Consider the following 16,073-nt stretch of genomic DNA (forward strand, 5'->3'; position numbering starts at 1 on the left):
TAAGAATTGAGCTTTCTGACCACACTCCAGGGGCTTCGTCCTGGCTATGTTGTTGTGTTGTTGCTGAAAGAGGAAACAGAGTTACTTTTGAATTTTCTCCATCTTGGTGACACGGTTTATGAGATATCTGACACACTTTGTCCTGTTCTTACCATCCTGAACTCACAAGGTTAATTACCTAACAGAATGTGCATTCCACCATAATGTATGTTATTGCAGCAGTGGCTCTTCTCCTCAAGTATAAACCTCCAGTATTTGGCACTGATAAAATCACACCATCACCTCAGCCCTCTGGCCTCTTAACAACTCTAATCAATCCAGCTAATTGCTCAGTCATGACACTGGCAATGACGGCAGCGTGTCATCCGTTTTTCCATATTAAATACATCATTAGGTAGTTGCTTTACATAACCACACACACACACACTCACACCCTCTGACATCATTAACAGTGTTCTCAACCAAAGTGCCTTAATTTGGATTACCTTGACCTGTAATGTAGCTCATTAAGAACAGAGGAGCTGAGGCAGTGAAAATACTGACACAAGCATCCCAGGTCTGTTATCATGCAAAAATAATACATAAGAGCTAATTACAATGTTTAGAAACTTGCAGCTTTTGGACTTTTAAGGCTGCACATCACTGTCATGCCATTTTAATCCTTTCTTTTTCTGCATGGCATTTTTTAGAATAGAACGATAAATGTCGTTCCTCTTACAGTATAAATATCTAATGCTTTGCACCTAAAAAAATCACACCATCACCTCAGCTCTTTGGCTTTTAAACAGTACTAATCAATCCTGCCAATTTGTCAGTTAGCACAAAACTGTTGTTCACAGTTTAAGACAAAAGATGTGCGTTATTGCCTGCAATGTTTGTCAGAAAAACAGCTACAGAAATCTCTTTGTGTTTTTCACTTGTAAACAGCCAATGTCATCACCCTGTGCTGTTAGAGCAACCCTTCTCTTGCAAGTGCAAAAGAGGAGTGGCCACCTTTGATATAACGTCAACAATATCTTATCTTGAATATGATATAAACACTTTACAGCAGTTTACAGTTCCAAACGTGTGCAGTCAATATAAGATGTAGTCCTGTTTTAGAAAAAGTTACACACTGTTCAATTTTCTCTAAAGTCTACAAAGAGTCTGAGTCTTTAAAATGCCATTATCAATTTGATTTTGCTGCAGATAAAGCTGAGCAGCAAAGATATGATAATAAATGATTTGAAGAGGAAGCCTGAATAAAGCAAAGAGAGCAGGCCTATAGAATAGATACTTGATGATGAACGTAGATACTTGAATCAAGAGATGAGAAATGTAAATGAAGTTCTCTTGATTGTATGTTACCCACTCCAAAAGTTGGACATTTTCTCTACCCCTTGTGACTGATTGTATGAGTGAACTGTAGAATATAGCAAGACACATATGCAATACAGTATGAGGACATAGAAAAAATGATGCAAAAATGTGCTTACTACAGCAAACCTTATGTTTGTTGTCATTCATGTGTATCAGTGTGTGTCAATGGATCGAAGAAACCAATCCGATCCATGCTGTTTACATTTCCTGTGCGTTCAGTTTGGAAAAACATATATGATAGTGACATAATGTGTTTATGTCCTGACAACAAATATATAGTATTAATGTTATTAACACAAAGCAGCAACACAAATGCAAGAGCAAGAAATCATTGCCAGTAGAGCTGATGAATTGGAGTGTTTACTGAACCCGTTCATGCGGAGAGACATGCCATCAGACACACTAGAGAATACGCTGTAAAGTAATCAGTGATGGTCTTAATATTTGTGCTAAATCTGTTTGTATGAGGACTCTATTTATCTTGCTCCCTGCCCTCTGTAGCTGTAATTCTTTGAGATTAAAGAGCATGTTCCTCTGGGTTCACAACTTTTCTGTCCATCTGTCTTTTTGTCCAGATATCCGCGGTATTGAAGATTTTCTCGACCGGACCTCTCAGCAGGGAATGGACGTGTCCCTTCAGAAGGTGGAATCTAATATTAACATGATGATCACAAGTCTGTTCAGAACAATGCGTGTGGAGGAGCTGCACCGCTATAGGGATACACTGCGCAGAGCCGTGCTGTTCATGAGCCCAGCCACTGCTAAGGCTTTCATCACAGAGGTAAGTTATAGGCTTCTGGCCCCACATTTATTACTCAAGTAAGTGGAAAGCATGAGCAAGGCTGAGATTATACTCCCTTGTGGGTACAGATAGCTGAAGACTCAGTAGACCTGTGATGGCTCTTATTACATTGTTCTGCTTGGAAGAGGTGTTTCATGCATGCACATTAGATCAAGAACATATTCCATGCAAACACACACTTTCCCCTTTACTTTGACTGCATTTTGTGTCTTCAGAGATCTATTTTAGTCCAGCTTCTTTGCAGTTTCCAACTCTATGGACACACTGACTTCCATGCTGTGTAGTGCATGCAGGCTTTTTTTGGTCAATGCGTGGCATGATAAGTGTGCTATTGATAAGTCTTTTGGATCTAATACTTTGACGGGGGAATGGGAAAGAGTTGCACTGCATCTGAAGAAGGGCTGTGAGGTAGTACAGCAAGTTGTCCATGGATTCTGCAGTTAATGGTTTGATCCCCAAGACCCTTAACATTCTGTAATGTCCTCATGCAGGTACCTGTTATTAGTGAGTGGGTGAATAAAAAGCATGGAAATGCTAAGATTAAATAGTACGGTCGACCTTTTGTCTTCTTCTGACTCAACACATCAGCACAAATAGACCGTTTTCTATCTCAACAAAGTCGAAATGGTGTCACCACTTCACAGTTGTGTAGTTTTAGATGGTGAGATGCATGTTGATTGTCTACTAATCTCACCAATTCTGAAAGTATGCAGTGACACAGACACATTGACAGGCTGCACGAATTTCAGACTAATAGATTTCAATTGGAACTGTGTTTTGTGCCTGCAGCAAATTTTGTTTTTGTTTCTGTTAAATACTGACATGATTTAATGTGTTGTGAGTCACACAAATATCTTTTTGTGACAGCCAGCACGACAAACTTACAACGTGCAACCCTGCTCTTTGTGGCACATTGACCAGTTGTGTTTTTTAATGAACCCTGAAGTGAAAATAAGATGGAGTCCACTGGGGACACACTGGTGAAGCCCTGAACAAGCATCGTTCTTTATATATATATATAAATATGTACATACACCCAGTAAGTTTCAATTAATGCATTTCCGTACATGTGTTTCATCTACTCCCCTCCCACACATTCTCATGTGCATTTAAAACCGCAGACACATGCTTCCCCACCCTAACCATGGTGTTTCTTATCTCTGCAGAAGCAGACAATTAGAGGAGTTCCTTTTGCTCTTATACATAAATGATATGGAGGTCATGGTTGAAAGCAGTAGGCTCTAGCATTAGTTATGAATTCATAATTTGAAGCTGTAGGATGGGGCTTAATCCCATGTGTCATGTTCTCATCTCAGTTTAATTAAAAGTGACCTCGGAAAGAGCAATCACAATCTAATTTGGTTGGAGGCGTGACGGGGGGTGAAATATGTGGTGTTATTGTGTGTCTGTGAGTGTGTTAGTGTGGATGTTTGTGTATAATAGTGTTTCTATGGCTGTGTGTGTGTTTAGTCTTAGCCTTTTAAGTGTAAAGACAGGGAAGTTATGACTCTTTACAATAGTTATCAAGGTTTTTCTCTCTTTTTACATCGTAATGAACATGGTATTTTTAGAACAAAAGAGGAAAATAATGCTGTGTTGGATAAAATCTTTTGACTAAATAGGTTAGTTTTCATTTTATACTTACATGCAGAAGAGACAGTGTGTGACTTTTAGTATTAAAGTATTTTCCAGTCACCAGTTTACCTGCTGAGATCAGCCACAGTTGGCTGTACAGGACAGAGGAACTAATTACAAACAGGACAAACAAATGGGCAGGCAGGTGTAGAGGAACAGAAGCTGTTAAAGCCAAAAGGCTGCAGGCAAGATGCCAAGAGCATGAGTCCAAAGCATGAAAGACAACAAATCACAGGAAGGGTTAGAGGAAATGGGTTTGTATAAATACTGTGGTGATCCAGGTGATCTGAGACTGAAAAACCGAGGGCATCTGTTGGATGGATGGAGAATTGCAGAAGAATTACCAGAACTGAGGGCAGAGAGGAAGGCAGCATGTGTAAAATACACACATTCATGGCCAGAGTCATGACAAGGTCACCAGAGACTCTTTCATGTGCTAAATCAATGTTCGTACACTTTTTGCTTTTATGTTTGCCTTTGAAGCAGCAGAGTTTGCAAAACATTATGATGAAACTAAGAAAGCATAAAAGTTCCATGTAATTAAAGAAAGAGTGCAAGCTGCAAGATTTTCCTGTTTGTCCTTTCACTAGCTCTAGTCGTCTTCATTTGTATTGCAAGTACATCAGGATTGAGTCTGGCACTGTGTGTACTGAGCAGCCCGGTCCCCATGAGGTCAAAGTTTCAGTCCTTGAAAGCCGAACATGTGTATGTATTTCTCCAGGGCGTCACTAGCTGTTCATCAGGGCGGCAAAAGCTGCGATGACAGCTGAAAATGGCAACCATGCAACAGGGCAGCCACCATTTTACCTGCCGTCATATAGATTCAGCATAACCGTGCATAAGATGTATTATTATTAATTCAAGCATCTGTGAGCCTTTACACATGATTTACCTTACTGAACCTTCAAACAACATGAGAGGACAGAAGCCATGTTTTTAGAATATCTTCAGGTATAGGTAGAGAAAGAACTGTAGAAGCACTGATTATTGATGATTAAATGCATTATTCATTCTTTCATAATAAAAGATCTGATCCTCAATGGTTGTAGAAAGTCACTAGCTGTTATACAATATTGGAAGTACCAGCGTCCATTTTGTTGTGTGTGTGGAACTTAAATTAGTTTTGTAGAGTTTTTCTCATCTTCCTTTGGGAATGTTGACACAGCAGTCATTTAATCTAATTTAGTCAGACATCAAGTAGAGAGGGTTTTCTGAGATGAAGTGTGGGGGGTGGGGGTGGTAAAGTTTGTTGGATAAGATTGATGATCACAGATGTCTCACACCTGGCAAGTTGGTGAGGGAAGGAGTGAGACAGATGTGAGTGTTGAAAGACAGACAGAGACAAGCAGAAAGACGTGTGGAGACATGAAGAGATGAGTGGGCTTTTGTTTTTTCTCTGTTGGTTATTTGTAAGGTCATTTGTCACTGAGAGCACCTCCCATCCAGATGCATCAGACCTTGGTGGTAGATGTGCACTGAAGCTGTTCAAAAACTACAGAGGGCGAGAGAAAGGAGCAAATAATAAATACCAAACATGTCTTCAATAAGCACCACTTAGTTCTCCAGAGACATAACATAACTTGCAACTACTCCATTTAAATCATGCAGCAATAGCCATGGAAACACTAAAAAATATTCACAATGACATGTTTTTTGCACATAAGGGGGAGTTGAATTGCATTAGGAAGGCATCACATCATGACTAATATTGACAGGAGCAATAATTACTAAGCAACCAATATACAATGTCAGTATTGTTTTAACACAAAGCTGGAAATGTGTGATAACCGCAGTGGTATGCTGCCCTTTGGCTTTCCCTCTGCCAAACACCACTAAATTAAATAACCTGTCACTAATCACCATGCAGCTGAAAGGTAGAATAAAACAGCCCATCAATCTGCACTCAAAAACATGTTACTACTACTGTGTGTGCAATGCTTCAGGCTTTCCACATGAGAACTCCAGTCAGAATCTTGACTCGTCTCAGTGATTTTAAAGCAAACATCTGGTATCTGATTTCACGTTTATATGAAAGTACAAATAAATTTAAAAACATATTTGTTGTAACGGCTGTTGGAGTGTAGATTGAAGGAAGGAACAAGCTGGTTTGGGTCATTTAATGTTGAATTTACAATGTCATAAAGCCTGCTTGTTGGCTTATCTCTCCTTCATTGTTACTTTATTGTGAATCTCTGTCCTTGCTTTTCTGTGTGATTTGTGGCTTTTATATCCTTTTGTGATGTGAGCCCAGGAACATCTGATGAATTCTCAGCATCCTCCTCCATTGCATATCCATGCATATCTCCACAGTGAGAACTTACATGCTCATTCAATTTTCTGCATTATTTAACATTTGCCTGCTCTATTGCCTTTTTTTTCCTGTCTAGTACATGTGGGTGAGTGTTTCCACCCATATCATGTAGACAGTAGAGCAAAGTGGCTTTCTTGCCCTGGTACCATTGTTCTGTTAAAATTATTACCAGTCAAGTTATGAATGGCTTCCCTGGAATTTCTCAGCTTGTAAAAGACAAATAGAACAATCATTGCAATTGTTGCTTTACGGTTTATCACAATGGAAGTAAAAAATGTACATCATATAAACCTTAAACAAAGTTCTACAGTTATTCATATAGTCTATCAATAAATTATACATGGAATCTACATGATAATTGTCTTACAGTGACAGCAGTCTTATGGTACAGTCAGTGCAATACCAGGAACTTCAAAGAGCTGCAGCCGAAACTAGGATATCATTAGTGTTTTTGTCTTCTGCATTGTCAGTATGTATTACAATAGAGTTCAATATAAGTGAAGGGATTATTATGGCTTATTAGATGCACTGTTTTGCCATATATTTATACATTCTTTAACTAAATATCTTTTTATCCTCACCACTCATTCTTTTCTTGGCAGAAGTATGAAACATTGACTGATCTATTATTACATAAACAAAAGCGCTTTTTTTTTACTTCCCTGAGTCATAATTTAATGTAGCAGAATTAGTCGTCTGTCTCATCCTCTCCCACAAACACACACATAGACTTCATATCAGATATGCAAAGAAGTGGAAGATATGAATTTTGCCATTTGATCTCAGAGCGTTAAAATTTTTAAAACGTTGCCATTTTGGGAGTATTTTCTCTTTAACTGTCATTTCATACTTGAAGGATCATCAAATGTGTTGGAGATCATTCTAGAGATGACAGCTGTCGCAAATGAAACATGAAGAAAAATATTCTTTATAAGACATCTTGAATAATGTATGCACTGAATATGCTTCTACACTCCCTAAACTCTCCTCGCTGTCCAGTGTCTTTTATGGTGGAAAGAAAGCTGAAAATTCTTGAATACACGGCTAGTATTGATGTTTGAAGAGATTCAGACAAAGATGATGTAATTTATATGATTTGTTAAGTGATAGTAATATTTCACAACGTGTAAAGAGAAAATATTTTGTAGCATTTTTCAGATTACCAGCAGATATAATCTTGGTTTGGTGACTGTTTCCTTGCCCTGCCTTAGTCACTTGATGAATTGTAATATTAACCTGGAATAACTTTCTTCTTATTCATGTATCTTTGATCACACTTCCAGGTTTGAATAATTCCTCTTTTGCTGACAGTTCTCCAAACTCAGACAGAAATGGCGTATAAAAGGCCTGTGATCTATGCTCCTCTACCCCCATGTCTGAATAGCCTGAAGAAAATGCATCTGGAAACCAGCAGAACTTAGAGTTATTTTATTCAGTGGGTGGAATTTTGTTGTTACAAAGAGATTGGTGGCTCAGCTGGGAGCTGCCTTTTGAAAAAAGTGTTGAGTTGTAGCTTCAGAATTGTAATTTTTGCACTTTTTTTTTTACACTTGTTTTCACTCATGGCCCCTATCATTCCCCCCCCCCACACACTTAAAACTTCAATTTAATATATATATATATATATATATATATATATATATATATATATATATTATATATATATATATATATATATAAAACTGGGCTAGCCCCTTATGTACATGCATTTAGCACCAACTACAACACAGCAAAAACGGAGATTTGACCTGAGTGCAGGCAAAAGCTCTTCCAAATATAATATTGACAACATGCAGACAATTTTCACTGCAAGCTGTCCCAAAGTAAATATTTGATAACAGAATGGCTGCTCCATTGGCCACAAGTGCAAAACAAGTGTGAGTAATAGCATGGCTTGCCATACCCATAGTTACAGTCGGTGCACTAGGGAAATAGAAAAGTAATATTTTAGACAGTGTTTCTTTCTAACTGAAATAATATTGCTGTGAAGTTGCACATTGGAATCTTCTTGATTTCCCTGTCTTAATAAGGGTATAGATAAATACCAAAGTCAGCTAAAATGTCTTTTCTAATAAAAAAAATAGTCTGTCCAGGGACCTGATGAATGATTTGAGCAATTTAAAGTGATGTTACAGAGCGACAATAAAATTTGATGTCACTATTTTTATTTCAAGGGGTAAAAAACAGAGAGGGACAAGAGGACAAAGAATTAGTGTTATTAAAATGTTAGTTATTCTTACATGATTCTCTTATTGTGAACGACTGCTGCGTGAAAGATGAACATTAGGTTGTGCTAAGCAAACAAGACATTAGTACATATTTTCTATGTAGCCTACAGACCTGCTGAAATACTGCAGAGGGATGCAGGAGCTCTTCATTTAGAACATGTAGGGTGGAAGCTAAGGGGCTGCATAAAGACCACTTAAAGATGCATAAATATTTTTAAACTGTAATTCATGCAAAGATATGCCAGGAGTGCCCTGCTGTGAAAGATACAGACCTGGAAATGTGCATGATAGGTCCCCTTTAATTCATTTGCCACAATCATCCCTGAGGGGTCGGGATTAACAGGCTTCTATTGCTAATGGAGCCTTAAATCAGATGTTGTGATTCTGCCCTGCTCCATTGCCACTGATGAATATGTATTTTCTCATCAACACCCTGTGCATGAATTTTCCACCATTTATAATGAATTACCTTGGATTCATTTTGGACTCAAGGGCCATGAAATACATGGTGGGTGATACAATATGGGCTGTCAGTTATGAAAAATAAAATAAAATAAAAAAAAATTATATTGTATTATATTATATTATGCATCAATGTATCTTTGATACATATATAAACTTCACTGTGGTTCAATGCAACCTGCTGTTGATTGACTTTATGTTCTTTTCTCCTCTTTGCATTGCTCACTGACACATAAAGGCCAACATTTCAGCGGTTTCTTAGTCTTAACTCAGCATTTACTGAACACTTCTTCCTGTTAAACAGTCAGCTAACAATTAACTGATGGTTGTAAAAGGAGCCAAGATGATTTATGGCTAGCATTATTTAATTGTTTGACTTACTAAGATCTTCATTTTGCTGTTAAAGATTGTCGACAAAGCCTGTGATGTCTTGGTTTTAGTGAGCATCTGGAGATAGATAGAGAGACAGAAAGGGCCATCTCATCTGTAAAACATCTGAATCTGAATAACATATATAATATGTCGTATTTTCCTTGTTGTAGGTCAGCGAAATGGTCAAAAGTAGAAGCAGAAAAATGGGTAGTGCAGAGTATGAAGGACGAACATGTGCAGAGGAAATGAACAGAATAAGGAACTACAATGGGGAGGACACAGAGGGATACTTTTAAGAAGAGAAAGTGGAGAGTGTGCAAGAACAAAGAAAAATCGATGAATGGGAAGACACAGACAAGCAGTTCTGACTGCCAGAGTAAAGTGCTGTGTGTTGGTATTTTAGGTGCTTCAGCTTCTATGAGGTGGCATTTAGATCGTGCCATCACAGTGCATACAGTACACAGCAGTCAATAGTTCTATATGAATTGTCCTCTAAAAGTAGAAAGTAGTTCAGCACATAATATTAATGTTTAAAGGTGAAGACCATACTGTATATAAAAATGGACAACATGAGAGCTCCTCAAAAGTGATGTCTTCCCAACATGGCATTGCCCATCGGACCAGATGGACAACAACACGCTGCATGCAGCCTATGGGTAAGGCAGCCCAGATGCCCTTTGTCTACTTCAATGGGGCTTCATTCACTTACATGCTGATGACATAGAGCTCCTGTGCAGGGCATCAGAAAAGGAGCTGAAGGGCACTGTGTCATGTTGACTGGAGGAGCTGGGGCTTAAGCTGCCAAATATCTGTTTTAGTGGACAGCCTAATTTTGCCAGCTGCTTCCACACGCACCTAACTGGGCTAGAGTCTATGTTGTGTCTGAACTCAGAGTAACCTGACCATGACCAAACAAGCCAAATTATATGGCTCTGAAGTTGGTATTTACAGTATTCCTTTGCTGTAGGCTCCACTGAGGATCAATGTCCTTTTAAAGCTGTGTCATCATGCTTGTAGACATATTCAGGCAGACCCAGACACTCACCTAGAGAGAGAGAAAGGGGGGGAGAGGAGCCCACCACTTTTCAATGCACTTAAAAGGGCACTGCAAGGGCTTGGCTCTAGTTTTCTCCTTGAACTTTATCACCAGACAGAGATGGCATTATGTTCTTATCTCAACAAACAGGGTGTGTGTGATGTGTGATGACATTAAGGTTTTATCTGGGCACATAGAGCTGGAAGCACAATGATTATAGAACATTACGGCTAGAAGACTGAAAGGTTGTTTGTTTGTGTGATTGTATGTATGTGTGTATGTGTAACGAGCACCAAAGGTTAGCACTATTGACTGCTGCTAGTCCAGCCACTAATGGGGATGCCAGGAAGTACATTAGAGATGATACGGGTGGTTGTGTGTGCATGTGCGTGTGAGCGAGCTTGTCATCACATTTTTTTTTTCAGTTTGCCAATGTGCTTATCTGTTGCTTCTTTCTCAGTGCTCTCCTCTCTGCTGTGTACTCAAACGCTTACCAACATGCACGCTTACACACACCTACCTTGCACACTCTTCATGCACACTATGCCCTACACACATCCTTTAGCTCACTTTACTCTTACACCAACATGTTTCCATCTCTGTTGGTTTATCATGGCTTCTTCAGATTATCTCCCATCACCCTCATGCACACACACACACACACACGTACAATACAGTTTCAGCACAGGCCACAGATGATTGTATCAAACGATGACGTACCCACAGCGGCACTATACATTCTTAATGAGATGAAAAGGCGAGTGTGAGTGTGTGGTGTTTAGGAAGAAACAATAGAATAAGTGGGATGACAAATTTAATTGCTTTCCCACAATTCCTCATGTCTTCACTATATATCCACAGTTGCATCCTGTGCCAAAAGAATGAGATTGGAGAAAAGAAAAAAAGGAAATAGAAGAGAATAAAAGAGAAACATGGAGTCAGGGAGGGGGTTCAGTGTGGTGAAGAAAGACAAATGGAAAGATGATCATGGATGGGAGAGTTGGGAAGAAAGACACAGAAACAGATTAAAAGCACACGTTTCATTGAAGACAACAGTGTTGCTGCAATACAAGCATACCTTGCTAACAGCTGACAATAATTGATGATTTTTTTTATAAGTCTTGAACAAACAGTGTCCTTACAAACCGATCTGGTGCTATGTTGTAAATAACTTTATTATATTTTAACACAGATTTTAGTGTTTTTGCTGTCATGAGATGTTTACTAGACAATTCTTGTTGCTATAAGAATTTAACAACTTTACTCTCTAGGAGTCAAGCACCATGATCTGATTAAATAACTGAACAGGTTGGTTACACTGACCCTTTTGTGTTATACCATACTTTGATGAAAACTAATTTTGATCCACACCATGTAAGTTCAGCATTTCTGTCATACTGTATGATCCCTTTAAATCTTGCTGACAGCAGGCTGAACTGAAGTCTGCAGTGTTCAGAAAAACACATACAGAGTCCAATTTCCAAAATCTCTGGCCCATGGAGACGCTCTGCTGTGTGTCTTTAAGTGTGTTTTTTGTTTTCTGTTTTGCGAATTTATTACGCAAGTATGGGATTGTCGACCCAGTGATGTTGCTTTTATTTTGTTGTTGCAAGTAAAAGTCACAGTCATTTTAGTCTTTATCGCTTAGTCCATCTGTCACATGTAATATCTGAGGCAGTCTGCACTGTGTTGACCTCACTTGCAGAGCATTCCACTTTACTGTTTCAGCATTTTTCAGAATTACTGATTGGTAAAAGTGGGCTGCAGTGGACGGTCTGTTTGCTGCTGACCTGTGGTTTAATTTTTCATATTGGCTCTTTCTTATTCCAGTCTGTCGTCTTTGCCTTTCCACCTCCACTTTGATCTCATTTTCTCTTTAATCCTGTTCCTGTCATTTACAGTTCTTTCCTTCAGACCACATCCTGGTGTAGTACTAACACTGTGCATGTTTACTCTTCTATAATGAGGACATCTCTTTCTCTCAGATGCAGATCATACAAATACTTCATTGCAACAACAACAACACACGTTTGTCCACTTGCAGGCTGCCATGTTATCTCCTTTCCTCTCATCACTGTAATTGGGTCAGACTCAGGGTCAAATAGTCTCCCTCCCAAAGGGCACAGCATAAAATAGTGGAATGAAAAGATTTGATAGTTGTGAGTGTGGGAGATATGATCTGTGTTTAGGGCCAGTTGATCTATTATCTCTTTAATCGTATCTTTTTTTTTAAGAAATAATTTTGTGTTGGAGTCATGTTTAATAACTTATTTATGAAACATCCCGCATGCTCTCAGCAAGAGCGAGGTGGGAGGTTCTTCTTTTCAAATGAACTGTGTAATTGAAAATACTGATGAGATCTGTCGGTGTGTCTCAATAGACATGCTGTACTCATTATTTTGGAGTGTGCCAAAGGTAAAAGTTAAAATAGTTTTCTTGATAACACATTAAATGAATCTGATGAATGAATGAAAAATGAAATTGGATGTAAATACATGCAAACATGCTTAGGTCAGTGAAACACTATGTTATTGAGCCAACTTTTTCAAATCAAATGTTTTAATTTGTACTTTTACATACATTTTGATTATGACTCTTGTTAAGGAAATATAGGCATAAGATGATATTTGATATTGTATAAATAAATATATCAACTGAGGTTGAAAGCATTCATTTTCTGTAGTTCAACAGGCCTTTTAGAATTTAAATGTTAATTTACTATGTTCAGCTGGAAAAAAAACACTCAAATGATTTAAAATTGCCTTTATAAATGTGCAGTCAAACCCCGGAGTTACCTGTAAAACATGAGTGCACTGTGGGGTCAGCTCCTCTGGCTGACAACTTTAGCATATGCTTCAACCTCTGGAGGCCAGATCAGATGTGTAATTGAGGACTTTAACAGCTGCTACTCTCCACCAGATACAGCTGGTTATTCCCTTCATTGCTCACTCAAAGACCAACCCTTCACTCTGTAACACTAATACGACCTCTTTCTCACTTCCTATTGGAAAGCGGTGAATCCCATGTCGCCAGGTCTTACGTACCACTACTGCTTACTAATTCACCCAGTGTGATAATGTGACTTGATGTGACCCCATATAGAAAAAAATCTCCATTAAATGATAACTTACCCATCCTCATTAGCAAAAATTAAGAACTGTGAACTGCTCAGATAAATAGCAGCTGTGGTTTGTTAACACAAGTTAACCCTTGTAATGGCTAGGTTGACAACAATTAACATGCTAACCAATGAAAATAAGCCTTGGGCTTAGAGGGAAAGAGTCGACATGTTGTGCACTGTGATGGATCCTGAAAAATACAGTTGTTGATGTTCTGTATGCAGAAGCTTAAATTGTTATAAAGTGATTACATCTAGTGATCAATATGTACAGTATATGCAGAATCTGTCAGTGGGTTTAGTAGAAGTAGTTTGGTACTGGTTTGTAGTCTGAACATTATTGACTATCATTTAAAAAAATACAGTTAAAACAATGGTATCTCCCTGGAACATTAACCAAATCAGGTTATGTAAGTAAAAAGTAAAAGAAAATGTTTCTTATAGTACAATATCACATAGTGTCATACTTGCTATTGCAGGTTTTGTTTTGTTGTTGTTTTTTTCTTTAAACCAGATGTCTAGTATCAGTTATACAGATATTAAGATGTTATTCAGCCAAAGGTGGCTGTTTGATAACTATCTATATGGATGTAGTGTTGTTTAGACGGTTGTTGTTTTAGATGGTTAAAATTGTGTGATATTGTCTGTATCTGAATTAAAAACAAATGCATGTATATTTGCTTATCCTTCTGTACTGTGTGCGTTGGTGTCTGATTGACACTTGCGAAGATAAACCTGTATCCGTTGTCATAACCACTTGACCTATAATGTACATTTTATAAGGTTGAGTCACGAAGCCTGATGGAAGGAGTGACGGATGGTTGAAAATACAGCAGACCAACAGATGAAAAGAGGTGGAGGAATGATTTTATGTTGGCTCAGAGATGTGTCAAGCTGGAGAAGCAGACCTGGCTCACAGTAACCATTTTAGCAGTTTAGGTTGGCACACACCCACGCAGGCACACTCTCATTTTTCCTGCCTATGACAGACACACAATCATCTATATAGAAACATACACATGGTTTCTTTCTTGCGGTCTGTCTGTCTGCCATCCATCTTCATCTGTCTCACCCCTAAACTCTCACAGACACAGCCAACATTTCAGGTCTTTCATCTGGCCATGCCGTTGGTAATTTCAGCTAGTACAGGTTCTGACATTTTAGGCCTGGGGTTAAGCTTTTAGTTCACCTGTGGTTTGCTCTTTTCTGCTCTGTTTTTTGTCTGCACTGACTTGACCTCCTGTCAGTTGGGCCACTGAGTTAACGCTGGGCTTATAGCCAATAAAAAGCCCATAATCTGAATGTGAAGGTCTATTCTTTAAGCTTATATTTTTTATTTTAGTTATATTGACATAGCATCAAGTTGAGTAAACAGCATTACTTTAAATTGTCGGCCTGTGCTTGGGTGCATAAAATATAAATATGCAGCAAGTGTCTCATTCAGCATTTCACTGTTGTAACCAAAGGAAAATTTCTGTAAAGCAGGGGAGTATTTATCAAAGTCTTCACAGGGAGGAGTCGGCCATCCAGCCAGCAATGAGTTGTCCTGATTTATTCATAGATTGGCTGAGCTTTAAAGCTATGGGTGTAAAACTTTTTGTGTTTTGTTTCCTTCTGTGGCAATGTTCCCTCTCTGTTGCACCACATACAAATAATACACTCGGACATGTTTGCCTACTAGCAAACTGCCTTTTTATCTCGTTTTCTCTCATCAGTAGTGTTACACTATGTTTGGAACCCATCAGGGGTGAGCTCATACTATATATACACTACCGTTCAAAAGTCTGGGGTCACCAGGCCAGTTGTATAGCTTCTCTGATCAGCAACAGTTTAGCTGTGCTAACATAATTTCACAGGAGTTTTCTAATCATCAATTAGCCTTTTTAACACGATTGGCTAACACAATGTACCATTAGAACATAGAAATGATGGTTGCTGGAAAAGGGCCTCTGTATACCTTTGTATATATTCCATTAAAAATCAGCCTTTTCTAACTAGAATAGTCATTTACCACATTAACAATGTCTAGACTGTATGTCTGATTACTTTGTTATCTTCATTAAAAATAAATAAATAAATAAAAAGAACGATAGTGTATGTATATGTGTTTACAGTGTTTGTGTAACCTCTCTCACTTCCAGAAGGGGAGTGCTGGTGCTGATTATTAGTTTAAGTTTGGACCTGGACATTTATACATACCGTTTTTTCCAGACTACATACTTTTTTTTCATCCTTTGGCTGGGTATGCGACTTATACTCAGGTGCGACTTATATAGTAAAATATACAATTAGTTAGCCATGTGTCCTGACGTCCCATTGCAAATATAATGGTAGCTGTTCTGTCCCTGTCCTGACAGTTCTCTTCCAGTTATTCCTCCAGCTTGTCCACAATTTGCATTCCGAAAATAAGTGAAGCGCAAGTTCATGGAATGTGTGCTTGTAGCTTAACCTCAGACCTCACCTGGCACCAAGGAATTCTATTTTCTGATTGGTCGATATGTCGCTAATTCCAGACAGCTATACGAGTGCACATTAGTCTGCCTTTTACACATTTACAGGATATTTATAGGAATTTCTGTGCAGTGAAGCTAATCATTTCTCTGTGTGAGAACTTGTTGAAATGCGTGTCTCACTCTCAATGCCCTGCAGCCATACCACTTAAGTTAAGAGGAATTCAAGAGGCAACGTTACGCTAAAAACGTAGTGATTTTAGTGATTTTATTCTAGCTTAATGGGTGGCTACAGGTTAT

The 16,073-nt window shown here is 38.5% G+C and overlaps 1 protein-coding gene across 1 annotated transcript in view; it reads left to right on the forward strand.

Moving 5' to 3' along the window:
- Positions 1–16,073, forward strand: part of grid2 (glutamate receptor, ionotropic, delta 2) — a 410,745-nt gene that overhangs the window by 237,518 nt on the left and 157,154 nt on the right. The window contains exon 4 of the mRNA XM_028414582.1: positions 1,935–2,140. Within this exon, the coding sequence (XP_028270383.1) occupies positions 1,935–2,140 (206 nt within the window). The remainder of the gene's footprint in view (positions 1–1,934; positions 2,141–16,073) is intronic.

The sequence above is a fragment of the Parambassis ranga genome, chromosome 9 (genome assembly GCF_900634625.1).
Source record: "Parambassis ranga chromosome 9, fParRan2.1, whole genome shotgun sequence".
In the NCBI taxonomy this organism is placed as follows: Eukaryota; Metazoa; Chordata; class Actinopteri; family Ambassidae; genus Parambassis; species Parambassis ranga.